Source organism: Vicugna pacos, chromosome 3 (genome assembly GCF_048564905.1).
Source record: "Vicugna pacos chromosome 3, VicPac4, whole genome shotgun sequence".
Lineage (NCBI taxonomy): Eukaryota > Metazoa > Chordata > Mammalia > Artiodactyla > Camelidae > Vicugna > Vicugna pacos.
The window spans coordinates 110,175,505-110,199,322 of NC_132989.1; the positions used below are offsets into that span (position 1 = coordinate 110,175,505).

The 23,818-nt window shown below is 45.2% G+C and overlaps 1 protein-coding gene across 2 annotated transcripts in view; it reads left to right on the forward strand.

Moving 5' to 3' along the window:
• The window catches only part of ANKH (ANKH inorganic pyrophosphate transport regulator), a 129,064-nt gene that overhangs the window by 76,737 nt on the left and 28,509 nt on the right, over positions 1-23,818 (forward strand). The window contains exons 1-7 of one of the 2 annotated variants that reach the window (XM_072958837.1): positions 113-207; positions 3,865-4,081; positions 10,054-10,172; positions 14,219-14,302; positions 18,750-18,920; positions 19,264-19,398; positions 21,591-21,683. In XM_072958837.1, the coding sequence (XP_072814938.1) occupies positions 3,910-4,081; positions 10,054-10,172; positions 14,219-14,302; positions 18,750-18,920; positions 19,264-19,398; positions 21,591-21,683 (774 nt within the window). In that variant the 5' untranslated portion in view covers positions 113-207; positions 3,865-3,909. Of the gene's footprint in view, positions 1-112; positions 208-3,864; positions 4,082-10,053; positions 10,173-14,218; positions 14,303-18,749; positions 18,921-19,263; positions 19,399-21,590; positions 21,684-23,818 lie in introns of those variants that run through there. The other variant, XM_072958836.1, reaches the window with a different exon arrangement.

The window sequence follows — 23,818 nt, forward strand, 5'->3', positions numbered from 1 at the left end:
TAATTTCGTCTCTTTAGCACCCATCACAGGAAGAGTTTATGTTGTTTGTGTACCTTTGACTTCATCCTTTCAAGTAGTCATCATTCTCCTTTCACATGACCCTTTATCATGTTGTAGGTCTGGGGATGTGGCCTGAGCCAGACACAGTTCTCTGTGCCCTGGAGCTTACATTCAAGTGGAGAAGATAGACAGGAAGACAAATAGCAAGTAAGCAGCAATATAATGTCTAGTAATGAACGTGCTATGAAGAAAAACAGGGTAAGCCAATTGAGACAGCCAGATAAAGCAAACAGTAGGTGCGTGAAGGGCATAGGAGAATTAATGACTGATAAGAAAACGTCACCAATAAATGGGCAGTGGGTATTTTATTCCATGTGGTGTTGAAGAAATACATTATTTTGAGAAAATTAATTTTAGGCCATACTTCACAGCATAAGTTGCAGGAGGATTAAAAAGCTAAAGGTGCAAATGGAACTACAAACTGGACAAAATTACTTTATCTAAAGATGGGTACGAATGATGAAGTCCAAAATTATGGAAGGAAACTCCATGAAATGATTGATCGACTACATAATAATTTAGTATTTCTGGTATCAAAAGAAAATTATAAAATTAGGATATGAACAAATTGGGGGAAATACTATAAAAGGGAATAATAAAAAGGCTAAATAATATTAATATAATACATGTCTTCAATTCTAAAGCTCTTTTTCCCTTGCACTTTAATGTTTCTTGAAATCAGGATATGTTTCCCCATCACTGCATATATTTAATGTAGTAAAAAAAAAAAGTTAAGTCAATGGTATATCTTACAAGTAATAATATCTTCATCTTACAATCAAAATGTGATTTTTTTTTCAAGTGCATACTAATCAGTACCAACATCGAAATTCCTGGTGGAAAAATATCTAATTCAGTCATTCAGTCAAAAACATTTGAGTGTTTATGATGTAGCAAGGTGGTAGGTGTAAAGTGGTAAACCATGTAGACAAAAATCCTTGCCTTCAAGTGCCTTCTCCGGGCCGATGTTGCTCGGGGCCCTGTACACTACTTACATACAGTCTAAGGGCCATTATTTCAGTGAGAATAAGTACTTTGGCCAAGGCCTCTCCGTTGTTAAGAAGAAGCAGATCCAGTCAAGTCTGCGTGGCTCTAAACCCTGTGCTCTTTCCTCAAATTACCATAATTGTTGAGCTGAGTGGAGTTTCCGTGCTCAGTCTTGCTGACAGAGCTATCATTCCCAGTGCCCTTCTTTCTTCGCTTCTGCCTCCGCACTGGATTTAGGACTCCCTCAAGGAGCAGCTGGTGGAAATAGAAACATTGCAGTGGATGCCCCAGTCAGGGCTGATATGTTTTTAGCAAAGAATAAAGTTTTACCAATAAGACATATAAAAAGATTAATCCTACTTTATTTAGGTGCCTTCCTATATGCTTTTAAAACTTGTACTAATGTTATTGAAACCCAGGTCTGGCAAACTGGGGCAGGCAGGGAGATGGTGGGGCAGTTGGCCTTTGGACATGAGTCCACCCTTCCCCCAGGTGCTGGCCTTCAGAAAAGAGCAAACTTTCCTTTCTACCAACACTTGCTTTTCAAGTGGTGAGCAGCTGAGCCTGAGTTTTGATAACACTAATATATAATGATATCATTTAAATTTGAACACACATTTTAGCAATAAAAATAAACAATTTACAGTCATGAATTCAGGGAGGATGAGAAGGAGAAAGAACAAACCATAGACTCTTCTCTGTCTGAGAGAAAGGAAATTAGAAGTTGCCTTCAGTTAGATTCTCTGGAAGCAGAACCCGCCTTGGGGAATTCTTGTGTGAGTGATTTATTGAGTGTGAGCTCTAAGGAGGAGAGGAGAGGGACGCAGTGAGTGGTGGGAAAAGGTTATGCAAGGATGTTGTCTCCACTGAAGACCAACTTCCACTTGATCCTACAGGAGCTCTGGAGCATGAATTGTACCAGGGTGATACCACAGAGAGGCTGGGAGGTGATCTTGTATACTCTCAAGTCAGCCAGCCATTGGTTGGGTGCTGCCTGGGGGTCAGGTGTGGCTTAACCAATCCAAAGTGGCTGGGGGCAATTTTCCCTGAGAAGGAAGCAGCTGTGGGGCATTAATGGCCAACTCCTAGCACCTGGGGATGGATGCGCTGACCAGTAAAAGGGATCTGGGTGGATCGCCGACAACATCCACTATAGAAGTCCAGAAGGAAATTAATCTGGAAGATTATCAAGTGATCGGTTTTGACACATAGCAGGAGTCCTCTGACTTGATACACCTTTTGAACACGAGATTTACTATCAAAGAGCTTGATGGTTTTTATTTTGCTTTAGGGTGTTAAAGCATTAGATCAGCTTTGGTAGAAGGAAAATTTGTTCTTCAGGAAGGCGTCATGGCAGGAATGCTCTGCAAAGGCTAAGAAGTTTCTTATGGAAATTTTTACAGTTATGATTGGAAAAAGGAAAAGAGAATAAGATATATAATTGGAAACAATTAGCAAAAACTACTTTGTATGATACCACTTTAGCAGAGGAATGATACTGAATTCCTACAGCTATCATTTATTTTTATCCTAGATTTTTCTAAAGTGATTTTACACATTGTATCTTCCTATAGATACATTCTTTTTGCTAACAGTGTTTTGCATAGAATGTTCAACTACAGAGTGGTGGATAAGCATCATTATAGAACGTTTGTCAAAACCCCCAGAATGTACAACACCTAGAGTGACCCCAAATATAAACCATGGACTCTGAGTGATAATGACGTGTCATTGTAGGTTCATCAGTTGTAATAGAGGTATGGGATGGGAGGTTGATGGTGGGGATGTGGTGTGGGCTTTGGGGGAGAGGGACTATGGCGACTCTGTACTTTCTGCTCCATTTTGCTGTGAACCTAAAACTAATCTAAAAAATTAAGTCTATGTTGAAAAGTGTAGGACTGCACAGAAAGCTGACTCTCCTTCTCAGTCAGTGGCCTGTTCCCAAACACAGAGTCAATGTTCTAGCGACATTTTAAAAATAAAGTTCTTTCCACCTGGACATCCATTCCCACCATCTCCAGTCTAATTTATACGTCCAGTAGGTGTGCAAGCTCATTTGGAAATGCCATCCTGACAAGCCGCCAGGACCTCAGAGGGCCGACCCCTCATGGAGGGTGGTTAAAATAGAATGTTCTACAACTGCATCTTCTCCAGCAAGAATTATCCCAAAACAGTGTGTTTGGTTTCAAGGTTTTCCTATTTGTCTGCACAGAGATCAGGAATACAGTCAAATTAAAACACAGTAGAATCAGGTGAATAGCATCATTTGATGGTACAGCAAATTCCTTCAATACCTATTTTCATAGTGCAGAACTTACTCTGTGCTACAAGGGATACATATATAATACACACACAGTATTTCTCTCTCTCTCTCCCTCTCACACAAACACACACCCCTTCCTTAAAGGAAGAAAAGAAGCCATCACCCACTCCGTATAAAGTGGTTGACTCATTTCCAGGATGCCTGTTGCTGTTGTGTAAATGTAGCCTGCAAATAAAATTTAACATGTTAAGCTCTTAACCCAGAACTTCTTAGAAATGTTTTCTGATATTAACATAAAGTGCTTACTGAGTTTTTGCTATTACTTTAACCCCAATGGACAGGTATCTCCCCTACAAGAAGATATTTCAAACTGAAGCTAATATGGATGAAAATGAAAAATAGTAACTTTTATCAAATTACAGTGAGATTTACCCTGTAAGCTGCTTAGCGTTTCTATAGAAACATGATCTGCTGAGTTTTACTGTTGAAGTGGGACTCCCTGGAGACAAGACAACATTTCTAATGCTGTGTGTGTGTGTTTCTTCCCTCCATAGGCGTTGAACCGGGGCATCGCTGCTGTCAAGGAAGATGCAGTGGAGATGCTGGCCAGCTACGGGCTGGCGTACTCCTTAATGAAGTTCTTCACGGGCCCCATGAGTGACTTCAAAAATGTGGGCCTGGTGTTTGTGAACAGCAAGCGGGACAGGACCAAAGCTGTCCTGTGCATGGTGGTGGCCGGTGCGATCGCCGCCGTCTTCCACACCCTGATAGGTAAGGCTGTTGACCGTCCATTAGGAATCTAGCTTTGGTAATTCCTTATTCCTCTTAATTTCTTTACATGTATTTATCGCAATAAGTGATCTCTTCTGTAATCATTAAATATTTCTCCCGAAAATTTCAAGGGATGGAAGGAATGGAATTTGGCTTCTAGGGCAAGAAAAGAAAATGTGTTTTCTCTGGGAAGCTGTAGTTTTGTGTCTTTGGTTCCCAAATCCTGTGTCAGACGACGGTATATACATATATGTGTGTATATATATATATAAAATAATATGTAATATTATGTATTAGTGTATGCATGACTGGGACATTATGCTGTATACCAGAAATTGACACACTGTATCCGACTATACTTCAATTGAAAAAAAGAAACAAATCAAAGCAAAACATGGATCCAACCTCAAGGCACTTTTGGTCTATTGGGGAGAAGCAGATTTTTTTTAAGCTACAAATAAAGCTACATAAGATTAGAGAAAGGAGGGGTGGGGAGAAAGAAAGAGAAGAAAGAAAGGAAGAAAGAAAATTATATATTAGTGTTATTAAAACTCATCACCACTAAAAAAATGGCACATGCTTTTGCTAGAGACAGACATTACTATACAGACTCACTTAATCTTAAGAATAAAAATAGAATGATTGTTAGGATTAATGTGCATCAGCTGTGGAAACAAAGGTTGTTTTATGTATTAAAATTATCTCATTTCAGGACTTCATTCTTCTATTCCAAGACAAGACTAAATACTCTTGGCATGACATTCTTTCCATGAAACAATGAAAACATTGTATGACACACACACAGTGACTGGCCTACAGGTTCACCAAGACCTGGAAAAGCACCTTCCTTTAGAGCTGGAGTTCTACTTCTGCCTTCTATTGAGTGATAAAACCCATAAGGGCATGATTTCAGAACCTCTTGACTTTAAAATAGGTCAGGTTACCTGGCATAAAAATTGAATACACACCTATTGAAGGCAGTTGCATGAAGCCTGTGAACACTTCACAAACCCACTGTAGGAGAACCATGGATGTTAGGGTTGAATGAAGAGCCAGGAGATAAACCCAGGCCATTTCCGGTGAACCCAAGTGTCTGCTAATGTTTACTCCTATGACTGAATCTGAAAGTAAATGGAGTGAGGCCTTGGTGGTTTTCCTTTTTAATGCAGCATAGAATTTTGTGCTGAGGACCGTGTGGAAGAGAGGATGCTTCTTGCGGGCCAGATATTCAGCCAAAGGGTCACTATTGATCATTGCATTTGGGCTCAGAGCTTCAGGGCATGGGGTAGAGAGGAGATACCTTGCTTTCCCTCAGCTGACGCCCTGAATGCTAACTCATCAGCTGAGGTTTGAAGAAACTTCTGCAGCTAGATTTGATCTGGACCATTTTCAAAGATGTTTTATGTATTTGAGAAAATTCCATATGTGAAATGAATGGGTCTAAATAAATTTTTGCCTAAAAAGAAAGATAAGTTAGTTCCTTTTTGTTACTAGGTTTTTGATTGGTTTTTTTTTTTTAACTTCTAAATAAAACTAACATTCACTGTTTTAGTCATGCTTGGATGAGACTTTGGGACTAACAGCTAATTACTAGCTGCCAGTAATTAAGGAAAAGTTGAGTGTACTGGGTAATTGACACTGTTGGGAAGAACATTTGGTCATTGAAATAAAAATCAATGTCATTTTCCAAGTTAAATCTAAGATTTTCAATTTTAAAATGGAATCATAAAATCTTACATTTGAACCAAAATTGTTCTGTATCCCAGATATATCTAACAATCGCTTTTATCACTGTTGATATTTTTACAATTATAGTGATTTTCTTCCACCAAACAGATTCTTTCTGCAATTGCTAAGGAAGCATGTGTCAATTTTTTTCAAACACTTACAAGTTAAACGATAATGATTTTTCCTCCTTCAGTTTGCTGGCCTCATTCCAATTTTCTGCCTAACTCTTTAATTCCTCTCTCGCCTTCTGCTGTCCACTGCATCAGGCATCTTTGCTCTCCTTCCTTCTTCTTTCTTAGTGAGTCTGTTAGCTTTTTTTTTATTCAGATATAATTGATTGACAGTGCTGTGTTAGTCTGTAAGTGTTTTTATACTCAGATCTTGCCCATTCTTTGTTTCCCGTAACCTTGACCACAGGCTCCAGATGGGGTGCTGTTCTCTCATCACCCCCCACCCTTTCCTACGTCACTTTCCTGCCCCAGTAAATGCCCTCCCCTTTACGTGTCACCCGTGCCAGACACTAAAACCCATTTGCACGTCTTCGTCGTATGAAAACAGCTACTTACATTTCTTTCTTTTTTTAACATTATTTTATTGAGTTATAGTTATTTTACGATGTGTGTCAAATTCCAGTGTAGAGCACAATTTTTCAGTTATACATGAACATACATATATTCATTGTCACATTTTTTTTCTCTGTGAGCTACCACAAGATCTTGTGTATATTTCCCTGTGCTATACAGTACAATCTTGTTTATCTATTCTACATTTTGAAATCCCAGTCTATCCCTTCCCACCCCCCGACCCCCTGGCAACCGCAAGTTTGTATTCTATGTCTGTGAGTCTGTTTCTGTTTTGTATTTATGTTCTTTTTTTTTTCTTTTAGATTCCACATATGAGCGATCTCATATGGTATTTTTCTTTCTCTTTCTGACTTATTTCACTTAGAATGACATTCTCCAGGGACATCCATGTTGCTGCAAATGGTGTTATGTTGTCATTTCTTATGGCTGAGTAGTATTCCATTGTATAAATATACCACTTCTTTTTCATCCAGTCATCTGTTGATGGACATTTAGGCTGTTTCCATCTATTGGCTATTGTAAATAGTGCTGCTATGAACACTGGGGTGCAGGTGTCATTTTGAAGTAGGGTTCCTTCTGGATACAAGCCCAGGAGCAGGATTCCTGGGTCATATGGTAAGTCTATTCCCAGTCTTTTGAGGAATCTCCATACTGTGGCTGCACCAAACTGCATTCCCACCAGCAGTGTAGGAGCGTTCCCTTTTCTCCACAGCCTCTCCAGCATTTGTCATTTGTGGACTTTTGAATGATGGCCATTCTGAGTGGTGTCGAGTCTTGATAAAAATAGAGATAGAATTTAAGTTCTTGTGTTAAAACTTCACCTTTACTTACTTTATGCATGGGTCTGCGATATCTCTCCAAGGCCTGGGCAACGTTTGTACCTCCCATCCCCAAATCTTCCAAGTAAATATTGCTCGGGTGCAGATTAAAATGATGAGTGTCTCATATGTGTCCCAGCCCTCATGCAGGTAATCAGCCTCTTTGCAGCTGGGTGACGGTGCATTGCCTGATACAACCATATTTGTTGGAGTGATTTAAATATGTCCTGTCCGCCATACAAACACACGTATTTTGGAAAGGATACATTAGAAACACAGGGGTGTGATGACCTGCCTCTGTGAAAAACCTAGTAAACAGAACATAGCAGGTCAATCAGTAGTTCTTGTGAGGTTTTTCAGCGTGGGAATTAAGGAATTTGAGTTAGAATAAGAGTTGCCAGATTTGCGTCTTGAGAATACACATATGATCCTGTTACTAAAATGAGAGGAGGGCTTTTTCCTTAATTCTCATGGGGAGAATTACAGGTAATGAGACTTGTCTAGGTTGATATTAATATTTTGTGGCATTTTGCAACAAGTATAAGATCTATGGGATGGACAAGTTTGAGAACAGCTGATTCTGGAAAGGGCCCGTCCCCCTGGTGGGCTGAGGTCAGAGGAGCTTGGAGACGTGAATGGCCCTTCCTGTTTCTGGTTTGGGCGGCTCAGAGCTGCGTGCCTGTAAACAGGCCGAGTCAGCGTCCTCCCGCTGCAGCCACACCACGAAATCCGTCTACATCTGTTCAAAAACCTTGCTTAATTTCCGTTTTTAATGTTCTACTTGTCCTAAGGAATATAAGCTATTTCCGAACAGTCTTGGAAGGCAGTTTATAGGAGCTGAAATTTACTAAATGTCATTACGGCAGCTCGCCTGGGAACTACGGACTCTATGCAAAAGCACTTTTAACAAATGACCCCCAGCCAACAGCTCCACTCGGAAGCAGCTCGGGGACACAGGACTGGGTGGCAGACATCGGGGAAATGGATGAAAAACAGCTTCTGGGATTTTACACTCCCAGCTCACCAGGTGGAAACAACCTCATAGTTATAATCAGACTCTTCTACCAGAGGGGAGGCTAGAGAGAAGGAGGGAAAAACAAGAAGAAAAAGCCTCTTTGCTTGGCCTCCAGAGTTTTCCTCTAGTAACTAAAAGAGGACAAGAAGTAAAAAGAAGCAAAAGCATCCTGGGGCCCATTGGTCCCTAAGTACCCGGGAGCGAAGCAGGGGCGGGGGCGGGGACGACACATCCTGGGGGAGTCAGAGGCTTGGCCGAGCTCATCCCCCAGCAGTCAGTCCTTCAGACCCTTTAACCTTTATAGATGGTTGCTCTTCGTTATTCTGCATAGAAGCGCTCTTTTTGATGTTGGTATATTGAGGTATATTTACAGAAGTAGAGGCGCTTCCTCACTGCGATCTCGGTACGCTCAGGCCGCCCAAGCAGACTGCCCGCCCTGCTCAAATTCACGTGTCCCTTCTCAGCTGCTCAAATTCACGTGTCCCTTCTTTCCCTGCCCCTGCCCCAGAGTCTCTCCTGTCAGGGGACAAGGTGGGCCGGCGTCACAAGCAGTGAAAGAGTTTACCAAAGGCAAAGGATGAGAATAGAAAAGGAGTTTATTAGGTCATGCTGTCATGCACCACAGTGGGCCACGGGCGAGAGGTGCCTGTGTGAGCGCCGAGGGCCGGTTGTGGGGGGCCTTTATATGGTGGGGTCACGAGGTGCCTGATCAGCTTGAGCACAAGTCTCTGACTGGTTGTAGGTGAGGTAAGAGGTTTCGGGCCGTGGAGGGCGGTGGGGTTTACGACTCTGATAAGGCGGGCTGAGACACGCCAGCCTGAACCTTCGTGAGATTAGGCGCTACCTGGGGCTAGTAGTTTGTTAGGGCCACACGCCCAGGAGAGGACGTGCTTTATCTGTTGAGGGATCGCAGGCAGACGTCTGAGAGCCCAGGAGCGGGGCTTGTGGACTTGGCTGGACGCCAGTCGGCCCCACACCTCCTTTTCTCAGAAGCCGCCTGAAGGAGTTTGCTGGGGCTGTCTTAACACAGCACTAAGGCCAGGGGAGCTCAAATCCCAGAAATGTGTTGTCTCACAGTGCGGAGGCTGGAAGATGGAGGGGGTGGCCGGGTCGGCTCCTTCTGAGGCCGAGGGGGGGACCTGCCCCAGGCCTGTCTCCAGCTCCTGCTGGTCCCTTGGCTTGGGAGGCATCTCCGCAACCCCTGCCTTCATGTGCTCGTGGGCTTCCCTGTGAGCACGTCTGTCTCCGGGTCTAAGTCTCCCCTTTTAGAAGGACATCGCGTTGGGTTGGGAGCCCGCTCTACCCCAGTGTGACCCCTTCTTAACTACCTGTACCTTCAATGACCCCGCTGCCGAGGAGGGTCACGTTCTGAGGTACAGGGGGCGAGGACTCAACAAATGACTTGTGAGGTCAACCTAAACGTACAACAATAGGGGACGACTAAGCCCTACTAAGGAAACCTACAAAGAGGAACTCAGGGTGTCCACTCAAATGTAGAAGCATATTCTGGAAAGGTGTTCATGGTTTACAAAAGACTGCAAATGCAGCCCGACCCCGTTTTTATGTTAAAACACCCATGGATACTCCACCACATGCACCCATAAAACAACTGGGCAACTAGAACCCAGAGTGTTAACCCCTTCTCGGTAGAGAAATGAATGAGGTTGTAGAGGATTTTCTTCTTTTTGCTCGTTTAAATTTTCTAATTTTTCTACCAAACAACACCCAAATATTATATTTAAAATTGTTTTTAGTCTTTTGGGATAAAAGGCTTATAAGGCTGACTTTTTCTGAACACCGCCATGTCTGTTTTTGGACCTCCTGCAGCGTACAGTGACCTCGGCTACTACATCATCAATAAACTGCACCACGTGGATGAGTCCGTGGGGAACAAAACGAGAAGGGCTTTCCTGTATCTTGCTGCCTTTCCTTTTATGGATGCAATGGTGAGTGTAGAAGATCGCTGGCACTTTTTTTTTTAATTATGGTAAAAAACACGTAACCTAAAATTTACCACTTTAACCATTTTTCTGTATTTAGTTCAATGGCTTGTAGTGAATCGCATTGCTGTGAATCTTCAGAATTCTTTGCATCTTGTGATACTGACCCTATTCCCATGAAACTCGAACTCCCCATCCTCTCCTCCCCCGCCCAGCCCCTGGCAACTCGGATGTGGAAATGGCTCCACTTACCCCACCCAAAAAATGATCAACATGCTTGAGGCTGTCTTCACTGCCCTCCACATTTCCTTTCTAACTGTGGTCACATGCATATAACATAGAATTTACCATCTTAACCACTATGAGTTGCGCACTTCAGTGGCATCAGGTACATGCACACTGTTGTGTTCCGTCCACCCACGGCTGTCTGCATCTTCCCGACTGAAGCGCTTCCCCACTGAACGCTCACTCCCCACCTGCAGCCCCTGCAACCACCGTTCTCCTCTCTGTCTCTGTGAACTTGACTCCACTGTGGAATCACAGTGTTTGTGGTTTTGTGTCTGGCTTATTTCACTTTGCAGAATGTCTTCAAGGTTCATCTGTGTTGTATGCAGCTTAAGTCAGAATGTCCCTTTTTAAGGCTGAATAATATGCATTGTATGTATAGACCACATTTTGTTTACCCATCATTCATCCATCAGTGGACATCTAGGTTACTTCCACCTTTTGACTATTATGAATAATGCCACTATGAACATGAGTGCACAAATAACTCTTTGAGTCCTCGCTTTAATTCTTTTGAGTATATGCCCAGAAGTATAGTAATTCTATTTTTAATTTTTTGAGGACCCATCATACTGAATTCTGTAGCAGCTGCACCATTTTACATCCCCACCCCCAGCAGTGCAGAAGTGTTCCAACTGACTGTTGACTTTTAACCAGTCCATCTTTTCAGTTTCTTTTATGAGAATTATCTGTATTTGCCCCAAGTTCTGGCAGAAGGCAAGAGAGCGCATTTGAAAATTTGATTCAAATATAAATTATTTTCTGATATATTCAGGATCAAGGGATCAGGATAGCTTTGTGATAAACTTACCACTTGTGTGGTATAAGCACCCAGAGCTTTTTAGAATAAGAATCACTCAAATATACAGATAGGATTTTATTACTTTAATAACCAGCTTTACTAGATTAGCTAAGGGTGGCTCACTTCCATAGATTAAATTCTTTTCATGACACTGAAGAGTTCTCAGAGAATGCTTTTTTCCTCTTCATCTGCTATAGATATAAAAGAGACTTAGCAAAAATATTATTTTTTTCCAACAATGTCTAATGCTGCAGGAAAATAAACCCTTTCTTTGGGCTTATTTTAAATTAGCCTTGGAAGGAGACTTTAAAATACGTTCATCTGTTCAAGTTTTTTTTACCACCTCCTATCTCAAGTTTTATGTACAGTAGACGTGCGAGGTGAGTGGACATGTATACTGAGGTAAGGCAGCAGCCCCAGATCCTTGGAGGAATGAGACAAGGTGGAAACGTATGTGGTCCATCCTCTCAAATGTTATCAGAAGTCTTAATCTGGGTTGGGTTACAGGCACTGGCTCGTTGACTCTCCGACAGCCTTGCGCTGCTGTGCATGGGAGACTTAAATATTAAACCCTTAGTTTTGACCCAAGGTTCTGATTGTCAATTGTCACGGCATCACTTTAGGTGGAGAACTTGGCCACTGAAACACTGGTAACTGGATTTTCTTTTTCTTACTTGCCACCAGGTGTAGTGGCTGTGGTAGTTGACATATATCTTCCAAAAAGAAAAAGGCCAGTGGGTTGGAGTGTAGAATCAGATTCCCCATGGTGCCCTGGCTGGCCGGAGGGGACACCACCGTGCTGTCAAAGCAGTGAGCGAACTGCAGGAGGTGACCAGAGTGACAGCCCAGCTTCCTAGACAGAGCCCACAATGTTGCACTAATGCATGTGCTCCCGGCTGCTCTGGGACTCTTGAAACACGTAAAATTACAGTGATACAGTGAATTCACGGAACTTGGGACAAAAAGTGGCTTTTGAGTGCTCCATGTTCCACTTCCATTCTGTATTTATTTGCCACGAGAGAGTTTCTAAAACTCAGAATAACAGCAGAGCACTTGTGATCCACTCCCTTTTCTTCCATGTTTCATCTGTCAGCTCTCCCAAAGGCCCAGCAGGAAGGGACTGCTAATAAAAACCAAAGTAATACGTACACATCACCTCCCCAAACACATACACACACAGTGCAGCATGGCCCTGATGTATTAGTTGGAGAGAGAGTATTTGAAAACCACAAAGCTTACCATCCAGATGGCTTTCGGTCTGCAGAGAGCCCACAGGCTGCACTTTGCAGACGTTACCTGCGCTTTGCATTTCTTTTCACATTCGCACCTTGGGACTTGTGGATGTAGCAGCTCCCATGTAAAGTCTTGACACAGACCTGGGGAGTAGATCGTGCCTCTCTGATTGTGTTTAGCTCACGTGAAATGCTATATCTCTGTCAGTCTAGGTTAACCGGTACAAGTTAGAAGGATGATCCTTAAATGCATCCTACTTTGAACTTCAAACCTCCTCCAAACCTGCCATCCCCTGGGCTTTTCATTGTCTGCAAACCTTATAGGACCGTCCTCTTCATTTCCCCTAAAGGCACAAAGTGTGAGATCGGGTCCTGCCCAAACTTGAAAAGAAGGACCCCAGTCAGTCAGCGAGAACCTGTAATGACTGTCACAACTCAGAACCAATTTAGAGCCCTTATTAAAACATTGCTTCAGGGGAGAGGGTATAGCCCAGTGGTGGAGCACATGCTTAGCATGCACCACGTCCTGGGTTCAATCCCCAGCACCTCCATTAAAATAAATAAATAAATAAGCAAACAAACCAACCTAATTGCCTCCCCCCAAAAAAATTAAAATTAAATTTTAAAAACATTGCTTCATATATACAGAAAGCAGGTGCTGTGATTTGCACTGCCCACAGAGAGAGGGGTCACCCAGCTCTCCTGCCCGGCACACGAACCAGTATACATGTCTGGTTATAACTGGTACCAAATAAATACTGTGCAGTCACTGGTTCCTCTTAAAAATCTCCTGTGGTCCTGGCCACCAGGCTAAGTTACAGTCATTTTACCAATTGTGGATTTTTCAAACCTGTGCTGCTCAGGCCGGGAGGAGATGAGGTATGTCCAGGAACTCATAACAACCAGAAATAACCTAATCCTGAACCCTCCTGCACAGCTAGTGGGAATGTAATTTGGTGTAGCCTCTATAGAAAGCAGTATGGACATCCTTCAAAAAACTAAAAGGGGAGTTACCCAATCCAGCAATCCCACTCCTGGGCACATATCTGGAGAAAACTCTAATTCGGAAAGATACATGCACCCCAATGTTCAGAGCAGCAGCATTTACAATAGCCAAGACATGGAAGCAACCCAGTGTCCACTGATAGATCACTGGGTAAAGAAGTTGTTTTATATGTACACACACACACACACACACACACACACACACACACACACAATGGAATACTACTTAGCCATAAACAAAGAATGAAATAATGCCATTTGCAGCAACATGAATGGACCTAGAGATTATCATACTAAGCAAAGTAAGTCAGACAGAGAAAGACAAATATCATATGATATCACTTATATATAGAATCTTAAAAATGACACAAATGAACTCATTTTACAAAACAGAAGCAGACTCATAGACACACAAAACAAATGAATGGCTATCAAAGGGGAAAAGGGGGGAAAGGGTAAATTAGGAGTTTAGGATTAGCAGATACAAACTACTATATATAAAATAGACAAACAACAAGGTCCTACTGTATAGCACAGGGAGCTATATTCAATACCTTGTAATAACCTAAAATGAATATATATACATATATATAAATGTATACCTGAATGACTATGCTGTACACCAGAAATTAGCACAACGTTGTAAAAACAACTATACTTCAATTTTAAAAAAAGAAATAAACTAATCCTGAAGTTGTGTCTCATGCCCGGTTCTTTCTTTCTGGCAGGCATGGACTCATGCTGGCATTCTCTTAAAACACAAATACAGTTTCCTGGTGGGATGTGCCTCAATCTCAGACGTCATAGCTCAGGTAAATGTGGTCCTCAGGTAAATGTGTGTCCATCAAAGCTGCTCAGAGCCCCTTTTAAGTTGAGCCCCGGAACCAGTTGATGCTTCATTTCCATCCATTTACTCTGCAATGCATTTCCTCATTACTCAGATTAAATGTGGACTTGGGTAAATCCTTGTTACATGAATGAGAAAATGAAACCTCCCATAATACAAGTATGGATGATCTTGCTACAGTGGGGGTTGTAGGAATTTAAATTTAGCATCAGAGGTGTTGACCTTTATTATGAAGATGCTTGGATGTCAAATGGCTGTTAAGTCGCAGCTCGTGGGTGGGCAAAGGGTCATGGTGCACGTGGCTGGGTGCGCGTGTGGTTTCAGGTTCTAGAGAGCACTCGGGAATTATTCTTAAATGCTTCTGCCACCAGGGGCTGCTGCTCACATGTCATTCCCCTACATTTAAAAAGGACCAGCAAGTCATGTGTATAACTGAATCACTATGCTGTACACCAGAAACTAACACAGCACCGTAAATCAACTGTACTTCAGTTAAAAGAAAAAAAAGAACTAGGAAGTTGGCTCTTCTGAGAAGACCTCTGTTATCTTTCTGTTCTGTCCAGTTCCCTGGGGTTGGCACCAGCCCTGGTTTCCATTCTCCTTCCTTTTTCATTCTACCAGAGATAATGCATGAAAAATTTCAGCAGAAAATTAGACTTAATCCCTGTAGTCTATGTTGACTTAGTTCCTCCAGTCAGGGATCTGGGGGAATGATTCTCTATAGTGCAGGAGGTGGACTGATCTCTAAGCTCCCTTCCCAGTTCTCCGTTCCAGTCTCTGAGCATATCCACCCATTTCTTCCTGTTTTTCCCTATTGTACATGCTAGCCTTCCAGCCACCTTTTGGAAATAATCTGCTGTTCAACTGTTAGTATCTCCCTAAAGACCAAAAATTAAATTTCCAAATTAATTGCATTTACTCCACTATTAAAAGTAATTTAAATGAATTCCTGCTGACACTGTGTGTGTGTCTGTGTGTGTGTGTGTGGTGTGTGCACATGCCTGAATTCTTGCTAACGTCATTCTCTGGTGCATCTTTGTTAATTTTCTGGTGAGTTATTAGAGATTTTATTTCCTGGTCTTAAACTTTTAACTCATCTTCTGAGAGATGAACTGAACTGCCTTGTTCACTCTAATCACTTAATTTGAAATTAAGGAAACAGCTCTCATTTTCAGCACTAGCATCAGAAGCACAACGAGCATTTGAGGATGTGTTATCTTCAAGGCAAAAAAAAAATCCTGTCTTTGCCTAAGATAAGTCTAGTAAGCATCCAAGGGTGGAGGGAAGAATCATATCCCTGAAAAATACTTCTGCCCGTACAGATCTCTGCAGCTGTTCCCTCCTCCATGAGATACCCCTCCCCACTCCCCACTGGCTCTCACACCGCCGCCTCCTGTTTTCACTCCTACTTCTGCTCAGCTATTGCCGTGTAAATGTTGAGGTTCCTCAAGACCCATCTCCCTCCTCGCTGGGTGTTCTATTTGTGAAGAATCTAACTTACACCCTGTGATTAAACCCTTCATAACATGATCAACGATCGCCAAATGACTACCTGTAGCCGAGCCGTCTCCTCTGAGCTCTGGACAAGGGATCGAAGTGTCTCTGTGATGCTCCCACTCAGACCCTTCAAAGACACTTTAAGTCTTGATTCGGGATTGTCATGATCTTGATGACTGTGCTTTTGAATGAATCGGTGCCACTACCTTCTGGTCGGAAACCCGGGAACCACCTTAGGAGCATCCCTCTTCATGACAATTTTTTTTTGAATACTTTTTTTTGAAGTTAGTTTTTTATGGATGGACTCTTACCTCTGAAGTCTTTTTTAAAAATTTTTAATCCCAGATGTTTCTTGGTCTGCCCTCTTCCCACCTCTGCTGCCCTTGCCTGGTCTGAGGGACATCCCTCCCACCTGGACCCTTCGAGGTGCCTCCTGACTCGTCTGCCCCTCTGCCCTGTCTCTCCTCCATCCTTTCCCACTGCAGACACAGTGAGCTAGTCTCAGTGACACTCTGGCCACTTCACCCCCTGCCTGCTTTTAAACTGCTTCCTGATGTCTGGGGGATTAAAAAAAAAAAAAAACAGAATCCTGATCATGGCCTATAAGGAGCTAAAGACCCATGGTCTCTGCTTCCTCCCTCTCATCTGCCCGTCCTCTGCACGCCAGCCGTTGGTCCTCCCTTCCGGGTCTTGCTCTGGCGGGGTCTCACCCTGCAGCCTGGCTCCCCCAGCACCGCTGCCCTCTTTCCTTCACGGACCTGGTCACAGGTTGTCAGTGGATGCTCGCTGGCGTCACAGGCGAACTTTTCTGCCTTCCCCTGTAGACTGTCAGCTCCAAGGGAACAGAGTCTGGGGCTAGCCTGTCTGTCACTGAATTCCCTGCACCCGATACAGGGCCAGCACTGGGTAAATCCTCACCACCGAGACAGTAGGTTCCCCTCAGAAAATAACCCGACAAGGTTTTGATGGTTATATCAGATTCATAAATCTTAATTCTGGAATGAAGTGCGAAAAGCCCAGGTGTTCGTTTAAGTTGATGAACGATACAGCCCACAGGGAAGATGTAAAATGTATGGTAGGCGCTGGACCACATGGCACCGAGCTGTTAACAACACGAGGAGGCTGACAGAATCCTCGCCTTGACCTTGGATCGCTACTGGCCGAATGCGTCCTGCCCGCCCTCCGTCCCTCCAGCCTACTCCGCTCCTCCGCGTGCTTTGTCATCTCCACGCCGACTTCTCCCTTTTCCTTCAAGTCCAGATCCTCCTCCTTGGTCCTGCTCGTCTTGCACGGCTGCCCTGATGGGCTGGGGGCCTTCCTGGACTTGGCAGAGGAAGGGTTGGTCTTCACGTGTTCCTTTATCCTCCAGCTTGTTTTCAGTCTCTAAACACGATCAGCTTAGCTTACGCTGTAGGTTTGTAGCATGTCTGCGGCGGACATCCTAGTTTCCGTATTAGGGCACCTTAGAGGCCTCTGATTAGTTAGAGAAATAAATGGGCATCTTGGCCACATCACACAACTCTCAGCCTTCTGTTCCAAACACAATGGGTCCTTAACAAGTCTTCCCCCAGCTGGTCTTTGCCTTCTTCAGCTCATGCGTTACACTTGTTTCACTGGGAAGAAGCGGCCATGGAGAGTCACGGGCATCTCTGCTTCCACCGGTGGGTTCCGCTGTATCTGCCCTGAACATGAGTGTGTGGTCGTGAGTGTGACTGTGAGTGTCCACTCACGTCCTCTGGGCTCCAGGCAGCCTGGTCATGTCTGTGCAGCCCCGCTCTCGCTCTGGCCTCTGCATTCCCCTCCTCTGACAGGTTCCCTCCCATTTACTGGTATGAGAACAACAGCCCAGGCACAGACGTTGGTTCACACTATAAGCAGACCACCTCTAACATCCGATACTTGTATTTCGTTCAGGAGAGTTTCTCTGGATGGCCCTGCTTTTCTGTGTTTCCTCGAGCAATCGAATGCACTCATTTGAGGAATGGTGCTCATTCCCCAGCTACTTTGTTAACTTTCTGTCATCACTGATTTCTTGGTAACTCAGTGATGGGGATACCCTTCCTCTAGTCAGCATCACTTAGTGTGGTGTGTTTTACACGCCTGTCACCCCGTGGACATTCGGCTGATGTAAGGTTGATGTAGGCAGACAGTACCTCCCCACCCCCATCACTCTACTTCTGCACGCAGCACACCTCAGTGGCCTTGTAAGTATGTGAGTCCCAGGAGGATTCTGGGTAGAGGCTGGGCTGACTCTGGCTTCCTGCAGGACAGGAGGGGACGTACATTGATAAATTTGCCTTAGAGGCTGCTCTGTTCAATAGAGATAGATACTCTGCTATTATTTCGGTCCCTCTTGACTTTGTATTTTTTGACCTATTCCACTTTTATAAGTTAATATCTTACACTTTAATTATATTGTTTTATAATAATTCACTTTGGTGCTTTTTACAGCATTCTTAGTGAATTCCATTTTATAAATGTTAATGTCCATTTTTCTGTGTACCGTCATTGATCACGGTTTTGTCCTTTGTGGATGGTAACAGGTTCTCAGGTGTAGATTACCTGTGCACCTCGAGGGGGCAAAGCTTTTCTGCATATTTTGGGGTCTGGATGCCAAAGTTTCTGGATATTTTCACTGATAACCTTAACCGGATAAACAGTTGCCTTAAAAGAATCTTAGTGGTGAATATAGCAAAGTGACTGTGTGCTCTTCCAGTGACTCCTAAATGTCCGACCCTGGATTCTATGAGAGCAGTACTGAGACATAGCGCGAGTGTCTGTTGTCCTTCTCATCCGTGTCAAGGTTTTCACTCGGAGATCTAGCTCCTCCAGCTGCAAGAGGTCAGGCTGCGTGTCGCATCTGTTGATGGTTCCGCTCTCCCCGCGCTGACTTGTCCTTGTTTCCTGTCTCCCAGGTCGTTTTTGTAGCCATTTTGCTTCACAGTCACCTGGAATGCAGGGAGCCCCTGCTCATCCCCATCCTCTCCTTGTACATGGGCGCCCTTGTGCGCTGCACCACCCTGTGCCTGGGCTACTACAAGAACATCCACGACATCATCCCGGACAGGAGTGGACCGGAGCTGGGGGTACGTCCTCGCAACTGCAGCTAGCTATGGGCTCTCCGGCTCTGGGCTCTCCGGCTCTGGGTCAGAGCTGCCCTGCTTGGAAAATAGTGGCCTGGCTCCATCAAGCTTAGACGTGTGTTTTGATTTCACCGCAGCTTGCCAGCCGTCTGAGTTCATTTCTAATAAGACTGTACGTTTTACTGTAATTCAACTTGGTTTGTCTACAGAGGCTTTTCCTCTGTTATTTTTAAGTGTGGTGAGTTGAGCCACGGCAGACATCAAAAAGAAAGACGCCAGCTCTGAATTGTTTTATCTGTCCTGTTTCTAGAGAGCAGTGAACATTTGTCCCCTTTTCTTGGTGCAGGGAGACGCGACAATAAGGAAGATGCTGAGCTTCTGGTGGCCTTTGGCTCTGATCTTGGCTACACAGAGAATCAGCAGACCTATCGTCAACCTCTTCGTGTCCCGGGACCTTGGTGGCAGTTCTGCAGCTACAGAGGTAGGGCAGCCCCTGGGGATGTGGGTAACCGTCATCACTGTGCAAAGAATGGGGGGAGTGGGAGAGGTGGATTACAAATCTGTTTCCAGTTCATCTCGAAAGCCCAAGAAATTCTGTGATGTTAAATTCTATGACACATTCACACAAGGAAGCCGTGAGGATCTCAGCATCAGTGACTTCAAACCATGTGGTTTAATTTTTTTTGTGAGTATGGAAGAAAACGTCTCATTCATTCTCCTCTTTTACCACATGAGGAAACCAAGGCAAGGACACAAAACTTGCAAGAAGCTGGGCTAGTGTCAGAATCCAGATTTTCTTTCTCCTGCCAGTGCCTCTCCACTGACTTGGAGTCACGCGATGCCTCTCCGCTGCGGTCACAGAGGACAGTGGAACATGCCAGGGGGCAGCAGCGGGAGTGAAACTATCAGAGGGTGAAGGGCCAATGCCTCTGTTTTGACCCGCCTGCTGTCACCTGTCCTGTCTCCACCTCCTGCATGTGCCACCCCACCCACCACGGCTTTCTGTGCCCTTGGCCATCTGCCCTCCTCCCTCCCAAGGAGGGTCTCCATTATTCACTCACCACTCAAGAAATTGATCTGGAAACTGGCAGCTCCACCGAAGAAAGAGTCAAATCATTTCTTTCCATCTTTCAAGTATGGGATGAACAAATAGAATTACTTCATTTGCTTCCTCCGCCGCCGCCCTCTGGAGAATTAATTCCAGCTCTGGAAACGCTGATCCCTTAGGAAGGCTGGTGGCCGCTCCTTAGGGCCTCCTGTTTACACGTTGCCCTTGAATGCTTGGTCAGCATGTTTCCCGGCTGGGGGCTCCTGCCAGTTTCCATGTCCTCGGAGGCAGCGCATGTTGGCTTGGAAGGAGAAGCACATAAATCACAAGCAGAACACCTTCTCTGGCCTCCTTTGGTGCCTGGATTTTGCTTTTTGAATCATGAATGTCATCTGGGGTGGCTTCTGGAACATAGCAGCTTTTTTGCTTAAATACTTCACTTTAAGTTGGCCGGGAAAAAGCATGTGGCTCCCATCACCTGTGTGCAAGTGTGCCCCTTCCCCTTGAAAACTCAAGGCAATTGATACATTAGAGCCACTTCAAGATGGACCGCGGTGGCACAGAGATGTGACATGGGGGGCGGGGACGGAACAGACACAGATCCATCGTCTGTGTCTGATCTGCTGGCATCTCTGCATGTTTCCTTGACTGCCGACAGCCCTGCGTGATGGGCAGTTCTGCTGGCGGGACAGAGGAGAGCCTGAGAGGGCTCATGCTTTGCACAGCTGGGAAGTGATGCAGGGAGGTTTGGCTCCGGCTCCACCTGATTCCAGGGGTGTCCAGCTCCACCGTGTGCTCCTCACAGCAGTGTGGGCACCCAGCTGGGGGCTTACCTCCCTCGTGTTCCTGGCGTCGCTGTGATGTTCTTTAAAAAGGACGAAGCCTGTATTCCTGCTTTACTAGCTAGTCAGGGAGTTGGACTTGGCCGAAATGTAGGATTAGACGCTTTGCTTTCATTTTCCTTCCTTTTCATTCGCATAAGAAACTGTTTCACCCAAGAGTCTGTTTGGCTTCCTGTGAGAAGTATCGATTGAGTTTTCTTAAGTTCAACATCAAAATTGAGCTCTCCTGGCTGAACAGATTGGAAGTGAGGCAGTTGAGGCAAAGGAGTACCATAAAGCCATCGACAGATAGACGCAGACCATCAGCCTTCCTGAAGGTCAATGTGGAGGCGGAGAGGTGGACCCCGAGGGCAGAATATTCAGAAAGCAGGGGTGGGGCTCAGAATCCCATTTTGAGACTCAAGAATAGGCTCGACTGGAGGGTTCAGTTTGGCTCGATGGAAGAGTCTGGTGGACCTGGGTTGACATGTTGGCTTCTCAAGCAGTGATCAGGACCCATTTCTTGTTGGATTCATGTAAAACAGGACACATCCTCCTGGTCTCAGGTGCGCTCCCTGGGCTGAGGACCCATTTCCCCAGACGCAGGGGAGTGCCTGCCCCTTCCTCCTGCTCCAGGGCTGGCCTGCAGCTGGCTATGCTGACCCCCAGGGTGGAGTGACCTGTCAGTGCGGGGCCACACCGGACATGGGTTTGCTCTGCTCTGCCAAGTGTCCAGCAGCACCAGCGGCTGGAGGTGCTCTCTGCGGATGCCCGTGCTAACTCTGCCGGCTCTTCCTCTTGCAGGCCGTGGCAATTTTGACAGCCACATACCCCGTGGGCCACATGCCATATGGCTGGTTGACGGAAATCCGCGCTGTCTACCCAGCTTTTGACAAGGTGAGAACCCCGTGCGGCGCAGTTTCTGAAACACACTCTTTAGAACTGGCATTTGACAGACAAGGCTCTCCGATCAGGGACACCTCGCGGTTTCCCAGTCTCACCTCCCTTTGACAGGTTAATGTGGCGTTGGGGCTGGCGGAGATAATTGTGGACTATTTCCCTAGGAAATAACAGGGGAATTCACACTTGCCTTGATGCTGCTCCCATGATGCCTCTCCAAACTGACCCTCATTTTAGGTTATGCCTGCTGAGAAATTATTTGTTTGCTAAAGGGAAATTACACTCTCAAAATGTTTCAATGTATTGGACTTCATTTCAGTGGATTTTTTTTAGTGACACCAACACTTTACTGACTTCACAGCAGACGTGAAGGTACAGAGAGGAAGCTGTGTGCTCGAGTTCATAAGCATGCCCATCTCTTTCGGGGCACTGGGGTACATGCACGCCCGAGTGGTCCATGTGGCAGCTGGGGGTCCAGGCTGGCTGGGGGGCAGTGGACTCACTCAGGCTGAAAGCCCCTACTGACAGCCGCCTGCAGCTGCTGCCTCAGCCCAGGGGGACGCGTAGCCCTTCGGACTGGTAGCGTGAGGCCGGGTCAGGATTGACCTGCAGATCATTCGAGAAACGCCTACTCCATTAAAGCCTAATTATTTGAACCTGGAGACATTTATCCGAAAACAAATGGGCTAGCAAAACAGACCGCTCCCCCAAAGGTAGAGCCTGATGTTTTAAAATGAAAAAATAGGAAGAAAGCAAACAGCCCGCCACTTACACTCTTAATAGCAGCTGTTTGGCCTTGAATTTCTATAGAAGTAGCTCAGAGCCACTACCGATAGCATCTTCTCTTATCCCAACAAGAGCCCCGGGAGGGAGGCGAGGAAGCCTTTTGCCAGGGGTCCCCAGCAGATGACCTGCCTCTGTCCAATCACCCATGAATAGCAGCTCACCCCCAGGCGCTTCAGGGATTGCCCCCCGCCTGCAGCCTGACGTGAAGGAGGGTGGGGTGTTGCCCAGAACTCTCTGCCGGGTGTGGAGCTTCCCCAGTTGCCCATGGGCTGGACCCACCACTGACTGTGAACCTTCACAACATTACGAGCAGAGCATCTCCTAAGAAGCTCCTTTGATTCCTCCTTCCCCGGCCTTTGAGAATGGGCTTCACAGGGCACAAGCCACTTGCAGGAGAGAGAGCTGATGGTTCGTGTTTGAGTGGGTTTAATCCAATCTACTGATAGAAAGCAGTGTTCTTATGTCAAGGAACATGTGTGTAGAAGTAAATCCTTGAAAACCAAGGCGGATATAAGTCTTCTTGCTAAACATTTAGCTCTTGGAGGATAAGATGATTAATAAAAGTCAATAGCAGTTACTCAGGTGTTAGAACCCTCCTGGCTGTGAATGTCTCACCTGAAATTATTTTTGGCTACCTGGAAATAAAAAAATGTAACAATACAGCACTCCAGTTTCAAAGCATCCAAGAAAAACAACGCTTTACTCATGATCTCAGAGGTTAGGTGCTGTGAACTTCCTTTACCGAGAATACCTCTAGCCAGAGATACTGGAGTTACCCAGAAGCCTTGTGAAGCCTCCTCCCCCACTGTTTGCATTCATTCCGCTGGGCTACTCCAAGCCATTTCCATGAGTGCCGTCTATTCACCCCCGTCTTAGACACCTCTGTGTGGACTTCCAGAATTTGCTGCATTGGCAAGTGAAGTCCTTGGCCTCTTTGTGGGTTCCAGAATGAGAGATTCAAAATTTCTCGCATAACTTCTGACGCTTCCAGCTAAAGAGTGAGCAGGGAAGGTTCTCCACTAGCACCAGTCCTCTCCCGTCTTCAGTTATCACCTGCTAAAGAGCAGACTGGGCAAACACAGCAGAGCACAGATGCGAATCCCATGAGACACGCTAGCAGAAATGTTTGCTGTTTTGAAAATAAAAGTGCACCCGGCGGAGCTGGCGCACGTGGCTGTCACTGCAGCACTTGGAGTTTCCTAGCTCTTTCCATGTAGCCTCCCTCTCCCCATCCCACCAGGGCACCACGCACACAGATCCCTGGGAGGAGGGGGACAGAGGGACGTCTTCCCCACTGTGATTTGCACTTTGCTAGGAGAGCTGGCTAATATTTGGAAAAGCAGGTG